At 29.1% G+C, this 24,171-nt stretch overlaps 1 protein-coding gene across 2 annotated transcripts in view; it reads right to left on the minus strand.

Moving 5' to 3' along the window:
- Nucleotides 1-24,171, minus strand: part of LOC109603454 (potassium voltage-gated channel protein Shab) — a 176,857-nt gene that overhangs the window by 24,859 nt on the left and 127,827 nt on the right. Inside the window, exons 4-9 of one of the 2 annotated variants that reach the window (XM_049962763.1) lie at nt 20,935-21,309; nt 18,868-19,027; nt 11,316-12,162; nt 10,879-10,896; nt 6,169-6,497; nt 2,881-2,976 (exon numbers count right to left, since the gene is read on the minus strand). In XM_049962763.1, the coding sequence (XP_049818720.1) occupies nt 2,881-2,976; nt 6,169-6,497; nt 10,879-10,896; nt 11,316-12,162; nt 18,868-19,027; nt 20,935-21,309 (1,825 nt within the window). The remainder of the gene's footprint in view (nt 1-2,880; nt 2,977-6,168; nt 6,498-10,878; nt 10,897-11,315; nt 12,163-18,867; nt 19,028-20,934; nt 21,310-24,171) is intronic. The other variant, XM_049962764.1, reaches the window with a different exon arrangement.

A 24,171-nucleotide genomic window follows, 5' to 3' on the forward strand; every position in this document is an offset into this window, starting at 1 on the left:
AAGTATTTTCATTCAGTACGAGTTAATTTAAAAAGAAATGTTCTCCATTGTCCTTAAAGTTTAATATATAAAAATGTTGGTTAGATAAACTATTTTTAAAAAGAGTAGATAAGTTACACACGGAAACAACAGATTACAGTCTGAAATCAATACCAACTTTCATGGTTCAGTGCCATTTTAAGATATTTTTATCAAGAATATTATTAGAAAAGAGGAGGGATTAGATATATTTTTAAAATTTAATTAAAAAAAAATATATATAACTGCAGCAAGTCGTTTGTTTACGAAAACTATCAAAATGTTACAATGTACTTCACATTAAAATAGTATATGTACACGCACCCATGTAATTTAATATTTGTTTAGCAGGTAGTGATGTTTTTGCCAAATAACCACTGCCATTTTTATCATTTTTATTAATTTGAACCGTCGACGTTTAACACAGACAGTCTGTAGTAGGTGGACTCACCTGTATGACAGTATGAAAGTAGAGGTATGGAAACATCACTACACACTTTTCGTGTAAAGTGGAATACATTCTCCTTGGCAGCTTCCAGGTTTACAATCCTGCAAGGCAGCACCACATTCAGTTAAAAACTTTGGGTTGCTGTTCTATTTTATTCGACATTTACATTTATACATTCATTATTTTATCATATAAAATTTATATACATGTAAGGAAATAACTGACTAATAACAAATAAATACATGTATGTACATTTTGTATGATTAAATAAGTGAACTGTTAATGAGACAATACAGGAATTGGAACAACACAAGAAAATGTGTGGAATTAATTAATACAAATGCAAAGAATTTATTGTTAATAACGAAACCAAAGTTAATTTGAATGTTTAGGCGTGTACATATTTGTTAACAATAGTTGTCTGTGAGATCAAGTTAAATTTTACATTATAAACATATTATAAAATAACTCGAGAGTAAGTAATACATTAATTTTACTTACCTATCGCTTAAATATTTTTTTTAAATAGTACCTACTCTTTGTTATTAAACTTTGCAGAATAAAGTTCAAGCATTTGAGGGTCCAGATAAAACATATATAGCCAAGACATTATTGCATGCTAAAATTTGGACATGCAGGTGTTTTCATGCAGAATTTTATAGCGGCAGTAAAATGTTATGAAAGAGGGCAAATGTGGATTAGAATTGCTGAATTTATGCACAATTTATAAGTTTTAATACGTCTTTTAGGTATTTGGATAAATTTTATGATACAGAAAATTTTATGCCGTTTAATATCGAGCTCTAGTTTGATATTTGCATTTGATGATTGGACTGAAAGCATTACTTTCAGAACGCAATGTCTGAAAATAATTCTTTAAAGGGTGGCGTGATATTTTCAATTATAGTAAACTGTTTATCTAGTTTTAAATTCCAATTTGGGTTGCAATATAACTTTATTTGCATCACAGGAATTACTTAAAAAATGTGATTTAACTATTAATAAGTCCTTGAATAAGTTTCGCTGTTACTTAAAAAATGGCAATAACAGTACTCCGTGCGTGGAATTTCGAATGATAACCCAACTGAAAGGAAGTACTATATCTAACTATAAATTTCAGTATATATTAATTCAGTTTAGTGTAAACAAAGTATTTTTATTGGTTCTGAAAATATCTACATTCGTTGGTACGAATGTAGATATATGTGGTAATAACCATCCTCCTATTTATATTAAAGTTTCTAATTTAGGTCACATTACGTACCTTCAGGTGTTTGTGGGTGTCTAAAATTTTTAAGGATCTGAGAAAAGTGATTACAGGAATGACACCACATGAGAGTTATTTGATATATAGTGCATATAAAACCAAGTTTTTGATCTTTGTGTGTATTTGCAAGAAATTCTATTGTATCATTTTATTCAAAAGAAATCTGTAGCTGAAGTACATAAAATTCCTGCGGTGATCTGTTGGAGATAAAGAACGTTCTGGTACACTCAAAATAATTGGAGAAATTAGTTGATCAAGAGAGAAGTCAGAGGCTGACAGAACTTGGAAATACATTACAAGTAGATGAAACAACCCAAAACTTTTAAAGGTTTTAGAAGGTATCCCGAAGCAATGACATTGGATGCTGTAGGATTTAAAGCTAAGAGACGTCGAACGTACTGCTTCAACGGAGGGAAAGAAAATGGATACACTACGATAATCTAAAGCGTAGAAAAGCTTCGGGTAAGCCAGAATATGTATCAACATCCCTAAAACCAAATATTCATGATTCGAATCTTCCTCTCTGCATTTGGTAGAATCTGCAATTTATTATGAACTGCTAAAATTAAATGAGACTATCACGGAAGATTGTTATTGACTTCAATTGATACGTTTGAGCCGAGCCTTAAAGGAAACTGACTATAGGAACAGACGCAACAAACTGATTTTGTTACATGACAACGCTCTCATGTGGAACCAGTGACAAACCATCTGGAAACGCTTCTATGGGTTCTACAATACTCGTTGTATTCACCTGACATAGTCCTTTCCTATTTTCACATATTCTTCTTCAATATTTTGAGTGAAATAATTTTGTTCTTTATATTTTGAAGAAAGCTTTCATTTTGAAAAAATAGCGAGAACTTATTCAAGATACTAATAATTCTATTAGTCAATAAATATAAATAAAATAAAACTAGCCTATAAAATATATATTATATCACATCTAATTCAAAGTGTTTACTTCAGTGATAAAGTCTAAAGCCACTTTGAATAAAATTGTACTTAGTTATAATCTTAGACAAATTTTTGAAGAAATATTTGAAAATATTCACACCAAGTTCATTCCCAAACAGTGTCTAATCTAATAAGCTAAAGCTGGATGGGAAAAGCTTAAATGAATTGATCTGGGAACTTTAGGTACTACCTTTGAAGTACAAAAGCAACATTCGAATTCGCTAGGAATGGGAATTTCATCTGATTTTTCAGTCCTCCTCATTGGGTCTGATTTTTTGCTGTCAGCCTACAAGACAGATCGTTGAATGTAGTGTAAAATAGGGTAGAATGAATGTAAAATAAATAGCACCTCAGTCCCACGTTCTTCTTTTGTACAATGTAGGCGTGAACATTGTTGTTAATATATCAAATTACATTCAATTTATAAATCCTATTATTTAAATTCTTAACTTAACTTATGTAGCCGTATAGTATTAATATGAATAATATGTAATTTGATGTATAAACATTATGTAAACACTACACAATTAGTCAGGCCCGTTTAACTGAAGCAGTATTTAGCAATATAAATTTGAATCACATATAGTGAAAAAGCGGAACCATTTGGCACAACATTTACAAATAAATATTTAAATATATTAAACGACATCAATCATTCACATATATGCATTAAAATCAAAGCAAGGCATTTAAAATATTAATAGATATATAGTATAAATACAAATCACACGGTATAAATTACTTAATATTTGTATTAATCTCTTTAAAAATCAAAAAATAAACTTCAACTAATTGATACATATTTAAATGGTAACTTAGAACTAAAATATTCTAATCAAGGACAATTGATCTTCATTAGTTATTTATTTGCGTTGTTAATACTTTTATATAATATACCTTAGGTAATTTAATATTTAATAGTAATTCTAGGACACCTCGAGGTATTAAGGACTTATTGAAGTGACCCTGCTTTGATTCGAAATACAGCATGTAAAATCGATTTTCTTTAATAATACTCATTAAATGCAATTAATAAAACCATGACCATGCTCTAATTTAATAAGTCAAATAATGCACATTTTTTGCTGTTTATATTACTTTTCAGTTTTTACTAAAATTGATTTTACATACATTTACATTTTATATTGATAATAAATTTGTTAAACGTATTAGGACATTAAATACGGTGTGGCCCATTTGAAAGTGGGACACCTATATAAAATTTGTATTTTTTGTCTGATTTTGACATTTTTTCTTTCTATTGTAAAGATTGAAAAAATGTACAATATTTATATTCAAAATGACATAAAATCAAATCATACAGAGAATTTTTTAAACATGAAAATTGAAGAAATCATATTAGCAAATTGTTATAGAATATCTAATTACATTACTGGATTAAGCACCTTTGAAATGGGTACAAATTTCATAATAAATATACCTTTGTGAAAAAATTAAAAACATAATTTTCCTATGAATTTATTTTTTTATAGAATAAAATGTCAAAAATAGCATAAACTATCTAATGTTTCTCGAATATTGGAATATTACACTATTACTAAAACTTGTAATACTGAAATTTAATTTTCTTTTATCAATTCATTGTTCAATTCAATATATTTATCATATTTTTGTAGTTTCCCAATTATATTCACGAATTTTTAAAAAAGATTAGGTTGTGGAAACAGAAGTATCAATCAAACAAAGTTTATGTTCACAAGGGGTGTCGTGTTCCATCAGGACAACTCCAGGTCTCATATGTCACTCGCCAGAAACTCAGGGAACTTAGTTGGGAAGTTTTGATGCATTCACCATATAGTCCAGACCTGGCACCAAGCAATTTGATATATTTCTTACGTTGTAAAACTTACTAGAGCTTTTTATCAATAGGAACCAAGACTTTTATGAGAGAGGCTTTATTTTTTTATAGAATAAAATGTCAAAAATAGCACAAATTATCTTATGTTTCTAGAACATTGAAATATTACACTACTACTAAAACTTGTAATACTAAAATTTAATTTGCTTTTACCAACTCATTGTTCAATTCAATGTATTTATCATAACTTTGTGGTTTCCCAATTGTATTCACGAATTTTTAAAAAAGGTATTAGGTTGGGAAAACAGAAGTATCATTCAAAGAAAGTTTATGTTCATTGTGAAGGGAACATTTTGAAAAAAAATCTTTTGCTCTCCACTTAGTTGTGAGTTACAGGGTAATAAAATAGAAGTCGACGTCAGTTTTTCTTTGATAAAGGCGAAAATCCAAATCACACGACTGAAATTGTGAATGGTTTTTGAAAATATCGATAAAACCAAAGAAATAATCGAAGTTGACAGACATTTTAGAAGTCATAGCGACGCCCAGGAGCTTAAGATAGATCATAAAACATTTTTAAATCATTTGCTCGAAGAGGGATTCAAAAAGAACCTTGATGTTTGGGTAGACACCAAAAAATATGATGGATTTTTATATCTGAGAAGACTTGACCAAACGGACTGAAAACGACCCATTTCTGAAAAGGATCATGACTGGGGATGAGAAATGGGTCATATACGACAACATTGTGTGAAAACGATCGTGGTGAAGCTGTTCAAATGGTCACAAACCAAGACTAACGGTTAAGAAGGTTCTGCAGAGCATTTGGTGGAACTGGAAAGGAACAATTTATTATGAGTTGCACCTATATAGCCAAAAACTAAATTTGGATTTCTACTGTCAACAACTGGAGCGTTTGGAGCCATCGATTAAACAGAAACAACGAGGATAAGCCCACAGAAGAGGTATTGTGTTCCATCAGGAAAACACCAAGTCTCATAAGTCTATAGAGACTCGCCAGAGACTCCGGGAAATTGGTTGGGAAGTTTTGAAGCATCCACCATATAGTCCAGACCTGGCATCAAGCGATTATCATATTTATCTTACATTGCAAAACTTACTAGAGCTTAATTGTCAATAGGAACCAAGACTTTTATGAAGCTACATTTACAATGGCAACAAATTATAGAACAAAATGGTGTACAATTGAAAGTTCATTCAATACAGAAAGTGCTTAATCCAGTGGTGTAGTTAAATTTGCTATAAAAATATATTAGTATGACATCCCTAAAAAATTACCCTATAGATTATGGTTTTGAGCCTTATAGACAAAATATAGTACATAATTTTATGCTTTACAATTGAAAAAAGGTATTTCGTTTTCAAATGGGCCACACTGTAGGTATATAAAAATATTATTAATTTTTTATTATCGTCAAAAAGAGTATTGAGACAAATAACAAAAGATTCATGCTAATTATAATTGGGTATACAAATTCTGTAGTTAGAATATAGTTTGTATTTGTTATTTTTTAAAATCATGCCAAAATTTTCCAAAATTTTAACTGAAAATTCGGTAATTAAACATTTTCATTTTGAAAACGATTGGCATGAAACGTTGAACATGAATTTGATAATAATGATAATAATTTGACTTACCGACGGAGATATATAGCCCTTAGGTGTGCTGGGTATCAGCTGCGTCTCATCCTGAGCTAGAGGAGCGGTCATGGAGGCGTTCTCCTGATACGGTTCGGGCTGTTCTTCGGAAGGCAGTTCCAGGAGACGGCGTTGCTGCGTGGGCGAACTGGGTAACGGCGGCCCTTCGCCAGTTGGAAGACAAGGTGTAGTGGAAGAGTTACTGCGCCTCGGCCGATTCGGGAAATGATCAAAGTTTCGATAGCAGCCCATGCCAGTCTGGGCCGGATTACGGCCGCTGGCCGACTCGCCTTCGGTGCTGTTGCCGTCCGCGTGCGATAAATTGTGTCCTGGCGACACAGCGTTCCGTCAGCAATATTTTTTGTTTTGGATCAGCACCACACTCACATGGGCCATGCGGGACTCGCGCCCTTTACACAGCCCGTGCACTCGACAGCGCTCAATTCAACATTTATGAACGAAGAAAAGCAGTTAGGAAGGAACAAATTTATACTACGCTCGTATAACAAGGTGCTCTACATGTAATGCATATGAACTGAACATAAGCGTGTAACATGCTTCTTCGTAACCGAACTTAAGTATCTATGACAGTCTGCGTTTGTCTTCGTTTCCACCAATTAGGGCACACTTGTCACCTGGAGAACAAGATATCTGTCTTAAGGAGGTGTCGGTGCAAACCAAGACACGCAAATAAAAACCATTCCACAAATTGAGTTCAGGCTAATTAATTAGTAGTACTAAAGCCACCGTTGTATAGTGCAGGCATTAATTTCACATAGGGTCAACTTTAAAATTATTGCAGATATTAGAATGGAACTCATTCTACATTATACTTATGAAACTTTAGTGTATGGAGTTATTGTAGGTACCTATTAACACTTCTTCGTTAATTCATTGCGTTTTATCTGGAATTTAAATAACAAAAGGAGAATATGCATTCTATATAGAAAATAATATATTTGTTTTTTCAATTTATAAAAAACACTATATTACCTTTGCAGTAAAAAACCTTTAAATATATTATACAAAACTAAATATATACATACTATTTTTCTCCATGTATAAACATAAGTAAAGTAAAACGATTTACTCTAACCACTCAATACATTCCTTAGAAATTAATTAATTAGTAATGTTCAGGAAAAAAGTTGGAAATGTTTTCATTAATTAATTAAAAATTAGAAAAGGAAAACATAATTAATACTATAGTTGTGTCATCAATGAATAATAATATTACAATGTTATACAGTACGAAAAGAGTTTGATCCATCGGAATCCTGAAAGAGACATCGTGTACAATAGAGACAGTAAGACTCCGAGTTATACTGTCTCTGTCATGCATGATGTCTCTCTCTAAATTCAGACGGGTCAAACGCTTTTCCTACTGTATATGCATATACAGTAGTGGAAAAAAGTATGGAACATTTTTAAAATTGGATTTTGATTTTTCATATATGTTGTAATGGTGTAAAACAAATTCGCTGGTTTCTAAAAGTGATTAGTTATTTGGTAATGATTATTTAACAAGATCTGTTGGTGAATTTTTCGACCAATCGCAGCGCAGTATTTTAAATATTGCCAATTTGTTTTCTAACTGAAGATGCAGGAGAATGGAATGGAACCAAAGAATTAAAATGGTTTGAATATTTAGTTTTAGGTAAGCTACTTCTTATACTCATTTATTAACTAAAATCGTAGTTGTATTTTATGCTTTGTAATTCAATAATTCAGTTCATAATATGATTATTTTAAATTATAATCATATTAGAAATTAAATAACCTCAAATTTGAGTAAGATTATTTATATATTAATATGCTTTATCTTAACTGTTGAGTAAATTAAAGTTATTTTGCAGGTTAAACAGGCTCCCGGACCGTTGATTTAACTAGAATAAACTTGGTACTTTTTAGGAATGTTAATCTTATTACATATACTGAATGGGGAGACTTTGATCCTACTGAATTTTGAGAGAGACATCATGTATGATAGAGACAGTAAAAGATTCCCACTATGAAGCTGACATTTATTGTCTCTGTCGTGCATGATGTCTCTCTTAAAAATCATTAGAATCAAGTGGTTTGGTATATTGTTAAAAGTAGCATTTTAGATTCCAACTAGATACAACCCAAAATATTTGATCAATGAAAGTAAGATAATGATAATTTCCTGATTTTAAAATTATTTTTTAAGTCACGTTCTGATTCTAAATTAAATTTAGTATAGTTTGTAATATTAATCTTTCTATCAAAACATTTAATGTCTGTGAAGACCATTTTTCTCCATCAGATTTTTCTGTAACAAGAAAAATTCATAATCTTAAACCAAACCAGTTCCATTATAATCCCTTTTCTAATAACTCCACTGTTGAAGATTGTATTGGTAGGTTAAATTTTGTAATCTTTCCCTTATTTCTAAATCGAGTGCTTCTATTTATAATCAGAAAATTATAATTCACACAAATATTTCGTTAAAAAGTTTGACTTCCCTTCTACTAAGTAATCACTGTAACAATTCCAATGGTTCAGTTAATTTTCATTATGATCTTCCTTTCGTTCTGATTCTAAATTAGATTTAGTATAGTTTGTAATATTAATCTTTCTATTAAAACATTTAATGTCTGTGAAGACCATTTTTCTCCATCAGATTTTTCTGTAAGAAGAAAAATTCATAATCTTAAACCAAAATAGTTCCATTATAATCCCTCTTCTAATAACTCCATTGTTGAAGATTGTATTGATAGGTTCAATTTTGTAGTCTTTCCTTTATCTCTGAATCGAGTGCTTCTATTTCTAATCAGAAAATTATAATTCACACAAATATTTTTTAAAAAGTTTGAGTTCCCTTCTACTAAGTAATCACTCTAACAAATCCAATGGTTCAATTAATCTACATTATGATTTTCCTTCCGTTCTGATTCTGATTAAATTTAGTATAGTTTGTAATATTAATCTTTCTATCAAAACATTTAATATCTGTGAAGACCATTTTTCTCCAACAGATCTTTCTGTAACAAGAAAAATTCATAATCTTAAACCAAAGCAGTTCCATTATAATTCCTCTTCTAATAACTCCACTGTTGAAGATTGTATTGGTAGGTTAAATTTTGTAGTCTTTCCCTTATTTCTGAATCGAGTGCCTTTATTTCTAATCAGAAAATTATAATTCACACAAATATTTTGTTAAAAAGTTTGAATTTCCTTCTTCTAAGTAATCACTCTAACAATTCCAATAGTTCAATTAATTTACATTATGATCTTCCTTTCCAAAGTAGTTTAAACTCTTCTAATAATAATAATGGGTTAAATTTTGTTATATTTGTATTTGTATTTATTTTGTTGTATTTGTATTTATTTATTTTTGTCATATATATAAACGTATAAATGATATACTTTGTTATAATGTACAACAAATAATTTATTTATGGTAATATACAGAAGACATAAAAATTATACTCAAATTAATTAGAAAGTGAAATTATTCCCGCCATTTTTGTCAAATGTTAAATACAGGAAACTTTAAAGCTGACATCTATTGAATAATTTAACACTACAAATCAATTTGTTGCTTCCCATTTTTAGTAGGATGTTGGTTTAGGGGTTCTGTGGTGGTACCTACATTTTCTGTCAGTCTACACGTTTATTTTTGACTTCAATTTAGGAAAAAAGTATATGAACTTCTTCACACCATACAGGAGTAGTAGTAGTAGATTTTATGTTTAAAAGCAGTGATAGAAGCCAAAGGTTACGTCACAAAATGTTGAAATATTTGGGTTAGTGCTAATTTTCTATGAATATTAATTAATAAAAGATTTTTACTTCTGTTTTAATAAAAAATCTTTCTTTCCAGACTAAACCTATTTTTTATTAAAGAAAAGTAAAAATCTAGGAATATAATGATCATTGTGATTAATGGACCTAATCTTACAGTGACTTACATTTGTGTTTTATTAAGGAAAACATTAAGTAACATTTGTAACATCTAAATAAATATTCCATACTTCTTTTCCATCACTGTACGTTAATTATTTACAATTTCTATTAATATTTAATTGAAAATTGAATTTTTTTTTGGCATAGGGGAGAATGTTGTACCTTGGACCTAACTAATTGACAACATTGTTGTCCCCACTAATAGCAAGAAAATATGACCGGTGCAAGGGATCATTTAAAATTATTTAAATTGATTAATTTATTATAATAATAAAATAAAACTATCTAGTTTTAGCCTGGACTTTTAGGGATAATTTTTTAGTTGATTTTGTATACGACCAACAAGGAAAACGTAAAGAAAACCATATTTCTGGTAAGAAAAAAACAAACGTGCAAAAGGAATCAGTTTTTTTTGAAACACCAATTAAGAAAAATAGGAATAATTTGAGAGAATAGGGAAAAGGGCAGATAGAACACAATATTACTAAATTTAGTTTATGCTCAAGTATAAATTTTTAACAAAAAACTAAACACAAATAAATACTATTTACACTTTAAGAATTGGTATTATTTAAATAATAAATTTACTTGAAAAAGCAGTTTTTTTATAATAAGGGGAATGGTTAGGAAGGTACACGTGAGAATTTTTTTTTTTGTTAATTTTGTTAATAATTTACAAAGAAATGGTAATAATTGACTGATTTTTCGACTTCCTTCCCACTCACCGTTAAATAATAAAATAATAATCTAATCCAATACATAAAATCGACGGTACAGTACCTATAGGTCCAAGGTCATCTGAAAAAAATATTTTATTTATTTTAACTTCTTATAACATCATGCTGGATTCCATGCAAAATATTTTATTATACGCATTAAATGTCTCGTTTTGTTTCGTGTGTGAGTAATTTAATAATAAGCAAATGGACCACGGTACAATAGTCTCCCCTATTATTTCTTAATTCGATGGTGAAGTACCTTAATCCTTAAAGAAGAGATAATTATTGCTTAAGCTCCCCAATTTACAGTTAAATTATAACATGTTAAAGAACTAAAAATAGAATAATATAATTATTTAAAAAGTGGTTGTTAGTGTTGTTTATGTAATTACACATATAACTATATATTTTTATTTATTTATTTAGTAGGTGGTATGTTAAGTTCTACGCTAATATCTACATTAATTCTTCCATGGCCCCATCTGAATTAGTGCTTACCTGTATCTACGATGACGTCAATGAGATCCATACTTTTGGCGAAGGCGTCCCTTAAATTGATGTGGTGGAAAGAGACGATGCTGCCCTCCCGTTTCGCTCGTTCCAGGGCTTCTCGTCTTTTCAGAGCCTTTTCTCTCCTCATTTGATTTTTATAAAACTCGGCAAAATTATTAACAATGATAGGAATGGGCAACGCGATCACCAATACACCGCAAATACAACATACACTTCCTATAACTTTCCCTAGTGGTGTAGTTGGATAAATATCACCGTAACCGACAGTGGTCATAGTAATGCCAGCCCACCAAAACGTCTCCGGAATGCTGATAAACTTAGTGCCCTGCTCCTCCTTCTCGGCGAAGTAGGCGAGGCTGGAGAATATCAAGACGCCCATGGCAAGAAACAGCATAAGAAGACCCAATTCCTTGTAGGAGTTCCGCAGGGTAAACCCCAGCGATTGGAGACCGGTCGAGTGGCGTGCCAACTTGAGAATACGAAGGATCCGCATGATTCGGAACACCTGCACGACACGACGCACGTCTTGGAATTGATCTGTGGCATTCTTGTTGGTCTCCAGAAGAAAGAGGGAAACGAAATAAGGCAATATGGCTAATAAGTCGATTATGTTTAGACCGCCCTTGAAAAATTTCCATTTGTTGGGCGACGCACTAAACCTCAATATGTATTCTAACGAGAACCAAGTGATGCACACGGCCTCCACCATGGCCAACTGGGGATTATCCTGGATATTACCCTTTTCGTCGTTGACCTGCATGCTTGGAATGGTGTTGAGTGTAAGTGCGATAGTAGACAGCACAATAAACAAGATGGATACGATGGCTATCACCTGCAAGACATCAACATTTTAAGTACAACGTCTGCGCCCATTCAATGCATCTGCCATCCAGAAATATTGAAACAACATCAATTTATTGGTCCCAACTATGTACATATCACGAACACAAGTGCGTCACAAAGACCATTACAGTTGAATAGTTTTCAATCAATACAGAATTATGGTAATTACTAAACTTAATACAAGTTCAATGAGCAATCAATTTAGATATTATGTATTTACTGCATCAAGCTCGGTAGATTACCACAATAGGATGTTTAGACATTTTGAAAATTCTCATGTAATGACACAAGCTTATCTGACATCTGATACAAAGACACAAAACCACTGAAACAATGACACATCAATTGACCCGCGGCGTCGGTGACATTGTATTACATATGTTGTGATGAGTATGTTCATGTGACGGATAAGCGGCTTTAGGCGTTAAACAAATCGTTAGCGTAATTAGTTAAGCGACATACAATAAATGAAAGGGTGCAAGCGTAACAAGCTTTTGGGACTGTGGATCGTGTACGGGGTCTATGGTTAGTAAAAACTGAAAGCGATCGTATGGTTTCGAAATAGGAAGCAAAGTACATATAGCTCGAATCCTTATGTCAATCACAATACTGTCTAATTTGGCAAAACTATTTGACGTCGTAATGAGGAAAGCATCTAGATAATGTACAGAGAACTAGGACCAGGATTATACATTTCCGGCACCATCCTCAATTTTGATAGACTTTAAATTTCTGATGAATTTTGAATTTAAGTTAATTTATTATTGGCTTTTTACCAAATATAAAAAAGAATTTGTGTCATATTTTGGAATTATCTACTAATTCCTGGTTCCTGCTCAAAGAAGAATAATATATGTACACTGCCTACAAATCTACAATTTAAAATGGTTAGTATAAATACCTATCTACAAATCTACTGCAATTTAATCTGTAGTATAATTTAAATATGGGTATCTGGGAGTGAAATAAACTGTTATTTGCCATAACTACGTTAATTTTAGGAATGTAGCAGACAATAGGCTCACAATTAGGCACAAGGAAAATCGCTGAATGTGTCAATTATACCTATAGTAATCCTATATAATTGTATGTTTCAACTACAGTAAAGCTAAAATATAATGTCGACTTTTTATGAGCCTTATATCAGTGAAGTTGTGAATTTATTTATGCGAAAATGTGATTGTTCGTACATATTATTAGGATATTTTTTAAATATTTTTGTAATTATCATGGAGAGAAGAAGCATCTAAAATTGTACTCGTCTCTAAGAAATTTGTAACAATTGTACTCCGTATGATTGCTAAATATTAGTTGACACTATGTCTAGACGTATCCAGGAGATAAAAAATAATTATGATAATTTGTGAAATACTAATTTATCTTTAACTGAAATTTACCTACATAAGCTATGAAAAATAGAGGACACAACTGTTAATTAATTTATTCGTTTTTAAAATCCAAATTTTTACATGGATATAAACTATAAAAAAAGTTTTTTAATATAATATAAATAATAATTGAGAAATTAAATTGTCTGTTATTAAAATATAAAGCTAATTAAACCTTTTTCATTTTATTATACTTTATCTGAAATCTGATATTTTTTATTAGTTTATTTATTGAGAAATAGTATTATTAATAGTAGTAAATTTTCAAAAATATATCTTTAACATTTAGAGATAATATATATAACTTTATTATTTAAAATAAGAATTATAGATGAGTTTGCCTTTAAAATATATAAAAAATCTAATTTTCCACAAATATATAAAAAATACACCAATTGATCTTTAACTAAGATTTACCTATATTAGCTATGAAAAATAAAGGTCACAACTGTTAATTAATTTATTAGTTTTTAAAATACCAAATTTTTATATTAAGAATTACATGGATATAACTATTAAATAAATTTTTTAATAGTAAATTGAGGAATTAAATTGTCTGTTATTAAAATATAAACTTAATTAAATCTTTTTCATTTTATTATACCTTATCTAAAATCTGATATTTGGTAGATTTCAGAAAAGTGTAATAACTTTTTATTAATTTATTTATTTATTGAGAAACAATAGTATTAGAAACTTCCGAAAATGTATCTTTAAAATTTAGAGATATGTGTAACTTTTTTATTTAAAATAATAATTACAGATGAGTTTACCTTTAAAATATATAAAATCTAATTTTCCACAAATATATAAAAATTTATGATACATCAATTTATCTTTAACTAAGATTTACCTATACTAACTATGAAAAATAGAGGACACAACTGTTAATTAATAGTAAATTGAAGAATTAGATTGTCTGTTACTAAAATATAAAGCTAATTAAACCTTTTTCATTTTATTATATCTTGTCTGAAATCTGATATTTGATAGATTTGATAGTGTAATAATTTTTTATTAGTTTATTTATTTCTTTATTTATTCACAATCAATAGTATAAGATACTTCCAAATATAGATTAAAATTTGGAGATAATATGTGTAACTTTTTTATTAAAAATAAGAATTATAGATGATTATATAAAAAATTATATAACAAATTTTCCACAATTATATAAAAATTTATGATATATTAATTTATCTTTATCTAAAATTTACCAATAGAGAATGAAAAATAGAGGACACTATTGTTAATTAATTTATTAGTTTTTAAAATCCAAATGTTTATATTAAGATTACATGGATATAAACTATTAAATAAGTTTTTTAATAGTAAATTGAGGTTTTAAATTGCCTGTTACTAAAAATATAAAACTATATATATATATTCATTACTTAATCTGATATTTGGTACATTTCAAAAAAAAGTAATACAGATAATATGTGTAACTTTTTTATTTAAAATAAGAATTATAGATGAATTTTCCTTTATAATGTACAAAAAATCTAATTTTCCACAAATATATAAAAATTTATGATATACCCACTTATCTTTAACTAAAATTTACCTATATTAACTATGAGAGGACACAACTATTAATTAATTAATTCGTTTTTAAAATCTAAATTTTCATATCAAGAAGTACATGGATATAAACTATTAAACTTTTTTAATAGTAAATTAAATTAAATATTAGGTAGATTTCAAAAAAGTGTAATAACTTTTTATTAGTTTATTTATTTATTTATTTAAACTTCCAAAAATATATGTTTAAAATTTATGTGTAACTTTTTTATTTAAAATAAAAATTATAAATAAGTTCTATTTAAAATAGGAATTATAAATGCCTTTAAAATATATAAAAAAATTATTTTACACAAATATATAAAAATTTATGATATACTAATTTATCTTTAACTAATATTTACCAATATTGACAATGGAAAATAGAACACTCAATTGTTAATTAATTTATTCATTTTTAAAAACCAAATTTTTATGTTAAGGGTTACATGGATATAAACCAGTAAATAAGTTTTTTAATAGTATATTGAGAAATCAAATTGTGTATTACTAAAAATGTTAAGCCTTTTTCGTTTTATTATACCTTCCCTGAAATCTGACATTTGGCAGATTTCAAAAAAAAAAAATGGCAGTACAACACAATGGTAATTTTTATTCATGTTCTGTTTATAAACAATATTAGTGACAGTCTTAACATGCTTCTATATAATCGAAAACTAAACTGATTTTAATAATTTTTTTTATAACATGCTAAATTTCTTCAAAAACAAATATTTTTGTTAGTTGAACCAACTTCACTGAGATAGTACTCGTAAATAGTAACAATAAAATTTCAATTTTTTTGTTTTAAAGAGTCTATCAATATCTAACAAAAATTCTCATATAAATGTCTTTATATTTTAGCACATTTAATTAATAATTACTATTTTTTATTTTAGTTCACTTAGCAGAAACAGGATTTTTATTTTTTAGAAAACATAATGTTCATCTTATATAATTTTATACAAATAAACGCTCTAATATTATCTATCTACGAATAAGCATTAAATAAATATAAAGCTGCTACGAAATCTACATTCAGCGATCTTTTATGTAATATAATGAACCGTCTACAAACCTATAAACCTGAGTATGACACCCAAAACCCTTAATCATCTTAAACTATTCTGTTGGAAATATGTACAGAGTAATACAATACACTTTTATTATAAATAAAAATAAAAAAAACATTATTAAATATATTTTAAGTAAATAATATAATTGTTATTATATTAGTGCTTCAAACTATTAAAGTTAAGGTGCATAGATAGAAAATAGAAATCTACAGTACAATATGAGTATTTTGGAACTGTTATGTTTTATTTTGTAAAGTAAATTTGTCGTAGTTTAATGTACTTTTATTAATAAAATACTTACTATAATCGTATGGTACTTCTAATTTTTTATGTTAAATATGAAATTAAAATAATGTTTAACCATTTCAAATTTTTAGATCTTTAGAGCGTGTAGTAAATTTCGTTTCAATATTCTTTTCATTAAATTTTGTTTATATTAGGGAATAATATGTTTTATACTAAGTTTCTTTTAAATTATGTATAAGTAAATGGTATATTATGGAAATTGTCAGTTTAAGGATGAGGTACCACGAAGTATCACAAGCACCCTAAGAACCTTAAATTAAGGTATAAACAATGTTTAATAAATCGAATATTGAAACTTTACTAAAATATTTGACACGCGTCTATTGAAAACTAAAAAAATAAACCAGAAAGGAGACGTCGCATAGTACCAAAGAAGACTAGAATCTGAAAGACATGACAGGGTAGGACTCGAAATGCGAAAACTGGTCGTCACGTTTTGCCCATCGCTATCAATAAAATATAATACAGCGATAACACTTAGAATATATATATATATATATATATATATGTATATATAAAACATCGATTTCTCCATCTCCCATATTTGCAGTAGAACGAACATCTAGAACAGTTTGCTGATGATAAAATAATCGATGCACAAAGTTCGAACTGATATTTTAATTAACACTTAGTGCATCGATATTTTTAGTTAAAACACATTAAGCATAAAGTTATTAAATTTCCTCACATTCTCTCCCAACTTTCAATAGGCACTGATGTTAAGTTTGCTTCTATGAACAAAGCACATGAAATTTATCTGTATATATATAATTATTTGCCCAATAGAACAACTTTTGAAAATAATATTTTATACCTATAGAAATGTGTATACTTCACTGACTTTACTCTAACTGGAAGCAGAGTATAAATTTTTATATGCGAGACTTTTGAGCACATTAAACATTGCTTAATAAAAATATTTTTTACTTATGAAATTTAAATTTTATATAAATATGAACAGTAATTAGATTTCATTTTAATTTCGATTCATAATCATGAGTAGAAGAGCTTATAATTAATAATAAAATCTATTAGTATATACTAAATTAATCAACATGCAGAAAACTACTTGAATTTATAAAAAACTATTAAAAAACATATACACATGGTTATAGAAAATTTTTACTATTATTTAATTTAGAAAGTAAATAGATATCATGCTATACTTTAGAGTCTTTCGACAGAAAAGTAAGACTACTTTTTTCCCTTATCAAGCTTATAACTGAGGCAACATTTTAATTGAATCAGAGGTGGTTACTAAGATGAGATAGGTGATGAAAATGATTTTATTGATAACCTTAATTGTAAAAAATGTTTTTATTCTTCAAAATATAATATAACTATATATAATATATTTAATCAAAGATAGAAGGGTAATATGTTGTAAAATCGACAATTAATTAAGCGATAACTGTTTTATGTTAACTTTCAATGAGTATTTTGTAAGTAAATCTTGAGTATTTGGTTCCAATATTCGCGCATGCGCTTTGAGGTTGGGCTATTGTTTCAATGGTGGGGGAGTAGAGGCGTGCTTCTAGCCAATGAGATAACTCCAAATATGGTGGCTTTTTTATTAAATAAATGTGCATTTCCCAGTTTAAATTATTGTGACAAATTGTTTATTAATTAAGAATTAAACCTTTCAATTTCTATTTGAATACAAAAGCATTGATAATTGTTAAATAAATATAAATATAAATAAAAATAAAATATTGTTTTTTGCCCTCTATATAATGGGCCCCACCAGACTCAAACTACCACTGAATTGAATATATATTTTTTTCAATAATAGTTCACCTACAACAGATTTATTATTTTTACGACATTTTAGCATACTTTCTAAATTAAATGACAGTGTTTCTAATTTTTTCTACACCTTGCATACAAAGTTTATTTCTAGAAACTATAGTTTAATTTTATTATTTATTAAATATTATAAATCATTGAGTGATAATATTATAAATCGAGGTACACAATGAAATAAGCATTGGTTCAAGTAAATTGAATTTGTGAATATAGATTTATTATAATCCCCGTTGCCCAAATATTATAATTATTAGACTTATCTTCGTCCCATATCTATAAAACTTCATAGAAGTTATAAAAGCGCATACCAGACATACCACATTCACACAAAAACTTAATGAAGACATTTTTGATAACCTTACTCATTATTATTGAATAAAAAGATTTATGACTAATAACTACACTCACAGCCTTGCACAAATTGCATTGTGTACCAAATCACTCATTCATTATTATATAAAAAAATGCATTCATCAAAAAACGAATAATTCATTCTACCAAGAAGCAATAAAATTGAATGTATTGTACGTCACAACTGAAAGCTTTTTAATTTACCCTCGCAGCAATAGATGTTGTCGGTTTTTCTAACATGTCCCACAGCCACTTTTGATATTGTGAACACTTATCGTCGCCGAATTCTTCTTCGTCTCGTTGTCGTAGAGATTCCGCCTCTTTACGCATCTCTTCGTGTACGTGTTCTTTTCTTTGATGGTACCTGTTAATGATAATAATAATGATATGTCTATTTACACACGAGGTTATAGTCCTGAAACGATTATGAGGAAAAATGAGGTATTTGATGGAAATATAGTTATCTCCCATTTATTTTCATACCATACCATATAACATTCCAAATGGGGAATTGTATTAAGGCACGTGGGTGTGTTCCAAAAGTACTCGATATCACATATTGGGAAAAAATACTGTGATGGAAAGATCAACATTAAAAAGGCTCAAGTCTCAAGCTTCAAGCTACACTAATTAGTATTTATTTGACAATCATCAATAGTGAACGTACTCGATGAATTTCGTAATTATGGACAAACCTATCCATTATTATGATTGCGAAGTACCACAGATAATAAGAATCTTAAATTAAGGTAGGTACCAATCTGTAAACAATGTTTAAGAAAGAAATAAAATATACTATGATGGAAAGATCAACCTTAAAAAGGCTTAAGTCTCAAGCTTCAAGTTACACTAATTAGTAGTTATTTGACAAACATTAATAGTGAACGACTCGATGAATTTCGTAATTATGGACAAACCTATCCATCATTATAATTCAATACTTTCATTTGCGTTTATATTGAAAATACAATGTATCAAGTTTCTCTTAAATTATGCTTAAGTCAATGATATATTGTAGAAATTGTTAGTTTATGGTATCACGAAGTACCACAAATAATAAGAATCTTAAATTAAGGTAGTTACCAATCTGTAAACAATGTTTAAGAAAGAAAGAAAATATACTGGGATGGAAAGATCAACCCTAAAAATGTTTAAGTCTCAAGCTTCAAGCTACAATAATTAGTATTTATTTGACAATCATCAATAGTGAACGCACTCGATGAATTACGTAACTATGGACAAATCTATCCATCATTATGATTCAATACCTTCATTTGCGTTTATATAAAATATACATTGTATGAAGCTCCTCTTAAATTATGCTTAAGTCAATGATATATTGTAAAAATTGTTAGTTTATTGTATCACGAAGTGTCGCAGATCATAAGAACCTTAAATTAAGGTAGGTGCCAATCTGTAAACAATGTTTAAGAAAGAAAGAAAATATACTGTGATGGAAAGATCAATCTTAAAAAGGCTCAAGTCTCAAGCTTCCAGCTACACTAATTAGTATTTATTTGACAATCATCAATAGTGAACGTACTCGATGAATTTCGTAATTATTAACAAACCCATCCATCACTATGATTCAATACTTTCATTCTTATTTATATAAAAAGTACATTGTATCAAGTTTCCCTTAAATTATGTTTAAGTCAATGATTTATTGTAGAAATTGTTAGTTTATGGTATCACGAAGTACCACAAATAATAAGAACCTTAAATTAAGGTAAGTACCAATCTGTAAACAATGTTTAAGAAGAAAGAAAAAGGATAAAATATCAATAGTGAATTTTAAATGGTACTGTTGGATTAATTATGTGCAGAAATCAAGAAAAAACGGCCCCATATGTAAAAGGAAAAAGTACTGTTCCACCAGGATAATACCCAGTGTCACAAGTCGATTAAATCTATGCTTAAATTGGATGAACTAAACTTTATATTGTTTTTCCGTCCACCGTACTCTCTAGAATTAGCTCCCAGAGACTACTGGCTTTTTGGAAATATGAGATAGATGCTCCAGGTTAAGAAATTTGGCTGAAATGAAGAAGTAATTGCCGAAATTGAAGCTTATTTTAAAACCGTTTTACATAAAGGACAAAGAAAAGTCAGAGGAACGTTGGAATTCTCGAAGGAGTGTATTTTGTTGAAAGTGGAATTTGTAATAAAAATGTTTTTCTTAGTTAGACCGGAGTCTTATTGAGTTAATTAGAAGCGTTTTTATGTTTTCATCAATTAATATTTTTATCTTATTTAAATAAAAATAATTACTTATGTTGACAGCACGATTCCAGATACAGTTCATCGACACCCCAGTACTCCAGATCGTCGCTGAACGCCAGTACGCACATCTCGTCCACCAAATGCAGTTTGCCGGTTCGATAAAAATTTAGAATTGAACTGAAGGATTTCGGATGGCGATCGAAGAAGTACTCGTTGTCAATGAGCGAATAATCGTCGCACAGTTCGCTGAGTGCTTCGTGCGTGTTGCAGTCGCGGAGCCGTCCGAGCCTGGTGTGCGGGAGACGGTCCAGCGTCCGCCACAGTACTTCATGTTTAACGCCGCCCACGTTGATGACTACTCGCCGATTCAGCGCTTTTGAGCGCATTATCATGAAGGGCTCTGGGGGCAGAGACGACATAGACCTAGAACAAAAAATAAAATTAAATTGATGTTAAGCTATGTACAGACAAAATGCGTCATAAGTACTACTCACAGTACCACCTTACAAACAAATAAATGTGAGTATAATCAATTAAGTATATTAAGGATTTCATCTAACTAATTAAATTGAAAAATATATTAAAAATAGGTGAAACTTATCTAGAATTAATACTTGTTAGTAAGTATTAAGGGTTGAGGACATTATGTAGTGGTAGCATTCTTCAGTAACATTTTAAGTAGCAGTCGAAAAACCTTCTATTAAAATACAGACACTTCAGGATCCATCATTTATTGGTTTTTCAGCATCGTATTATAAATTCGTGTATATTGGGAATGATTATTGATGTTAAGTTTTGTACAGACAAAATGCGTCATAAGTACTACACACAGTACCACCTTACAAACAAAAAAATGTGTATATAATCAATTAAGTATATTAAGGATTTCAACTAACTAATTAAATTGAAAAATATATTAAAAATAGGTGAAACTTATCTAGGATCAATATTTGTTAGTAAGTATTAAGGGTTGAGGACATTATGTAGTGGTAGCATTCTTCAGTAACATTTTAAGTAGCAGTCGAAAAATGTTCTATTAAAATACAGAAACTTCAGGATCCATCACTTATCGGTTTTTCAGCATCGTATCATAAATTCGTGTATATTAGGAATTACTGTTGATGTTAAGCTTCAGTAACATTTTAAGTAGCAGTCGAAAAATGTTCTAATAAAATACAGACACTTCAGGATCCATCACTTATTGGTTTTTCAGCATCGTATTATAAATTTGTGTATATTGGGAATGACTATTGATGTTAAGCTTAGTACAGAACCAAATGCGCTATAAGTACTACTCACAGTATTACCTTACTAACAAATAAATGTGTGTATAATCAATTAAGTATATCAAGGATTTCAACTAACTGATTAGATTGAAAAATATATTAAAAATAGGTGAAACTTATCTAGAATTAATACTTGTTAGTAAGTATTAAGGGTTGAGGACATTATGTAGTGGTAGCATTCTTCAGTAACATTTTAAGTAGCAGTCGAAAAACCTTCTATTAAAATACAGACACTTCAGGATCCATCATTTATTGGTTTTTCAGCATCGTATTATAAATTCGTGTATATTGGGAATGATTATTGATGTTAAGTTTTGTACAGACAAAATGAGTCATAAGTACTACACACAGTACCACCTTACAAACAAATAAATGTGAGTATAATCAATTAAGTATATTAAGGATTTCAACTAACTAATTAAATTGAAAAATATATTAAAGATAGGTGAAACTTATCTAGGATCAATATTTGTTAGTAAGTATTAAGGGTTGAGGACATTATGTAGTGGTAGCATTCTTCAGTAACATTTTAAGTAGCAGTCGAAAAATGTTCTATTAAAATACAGAAACTTCAGGATCCATCACTTATCGGTTTTTCAGCATCGTATCATAAATTCGTGTATATTAGGAATTACTGTTGATTTTAAGCTTTGTACAGACATAATGCGTCATAAGTACTACACACAGTACCACCTTACAAACAAAAAAATGTGTGTATAATCAATTAACTATATTAAGGATTTCAACTAACTAATTAAATTGAAAAATATATTAAAAATAGGTGAAACTTATCTAGGATCAATATTTGTTAGTAAGTATTAAGGGTTGAGGACATTATGTAGTGGTAGCATTCTTCAGTAACATTTTAAGTAGCAGTCGAAAAATGTTCTATTAAAATACAGAAACTTCAGGATCCATCACTTATCGGTTTTTCAGCATCGTATCATAAATTCGTGTATATTAGGAATTACTGTTGATGTTAAGCTTTGTACAGACATAATGCGTCATTAGTACTACTCACAGTACCACCTTACAAACAAATAAATGTGTGTATAATTAATTAAGTATATTAAGGATTTCAACTAGTTAATTAAATTGAAAAATATATTAAAAATAGGTGAAACTTATCTAGGATCAATATTTGCTAGTAAGTACTAAGGCTTGAGGACATTATGTAGTGGTAGCATTCTTCAGTAACATTTTAAGTAGCTGTCGAAAAATCTTCTATTAAAATACAGACACTTCAGGATCCATCATTTATTGGTTTTTCAGCAACGTATCATAAATTCGTATATATTGGGAATTACTATTGATGTTATGCTTTGTACAGACAAAATGCGTCATAACATACTACTCACAGTACCACCTTACAAACAAATAAATGTGAGTATAATCAATTAAGTATATTAAGGATTTCAACTAACTAATTAAATTGAAAAATATATTAAAGATAGGTGAAACTTATCTAGGATCAATATTTGTTAGTAAGTATTAAGGGATGAGGACATTATGTGGTGGTAGCGTTCTTCAATAACACTTTAAGTAGCCGTCGAAAAACCTTCTATTAAAATATAGACACTTCAGGATCCATCACTTATTGGTTTTTCAGCATCGTATCATAAATTCGTATATATTGGGAATTACTGTTGATGTTAAGATACGCACAGACAAAATGCGTCATAAGTACTTCTCGCAGTACCACCTTACTAATAAATAAATGTGTGTATAATCAATTAAGTATATTAAGGATTTCAACTAACTAATTAAATTGAAAAATATATTAAAGATAGGTGAAACTTATCTAGGATCAATATTTGTTAGTAAGTATTAAGGGATGAGGACATTATGTGGTGGTAGCGTTCTTCAATAACACTTTAAGTAGCCGTCGAAAAACCTTCTATTAAAATACAGACACTTCAGGATCCATCACTTACTGGTTTTTCAGCATTGTATTGTAAATTCGTGTATATTGGGACTGACTATTGATGTTAAGCTTTGT

Source organism: Aethina tumida, chromosome 2 (genome assembly GCF_024364675.1).
Source record: "Aethina tumida isolate Nest 87 chromosome 2, icAetTumi1.1, whole genome shotgun sequence".
In the NCBI taxonomy this organism is placed as follows: Eukaryota; Metazoa; Arthropoda; class Insecta; order Coleoptera; family Nitidulidae; genus Aethina; species Aethina tumida.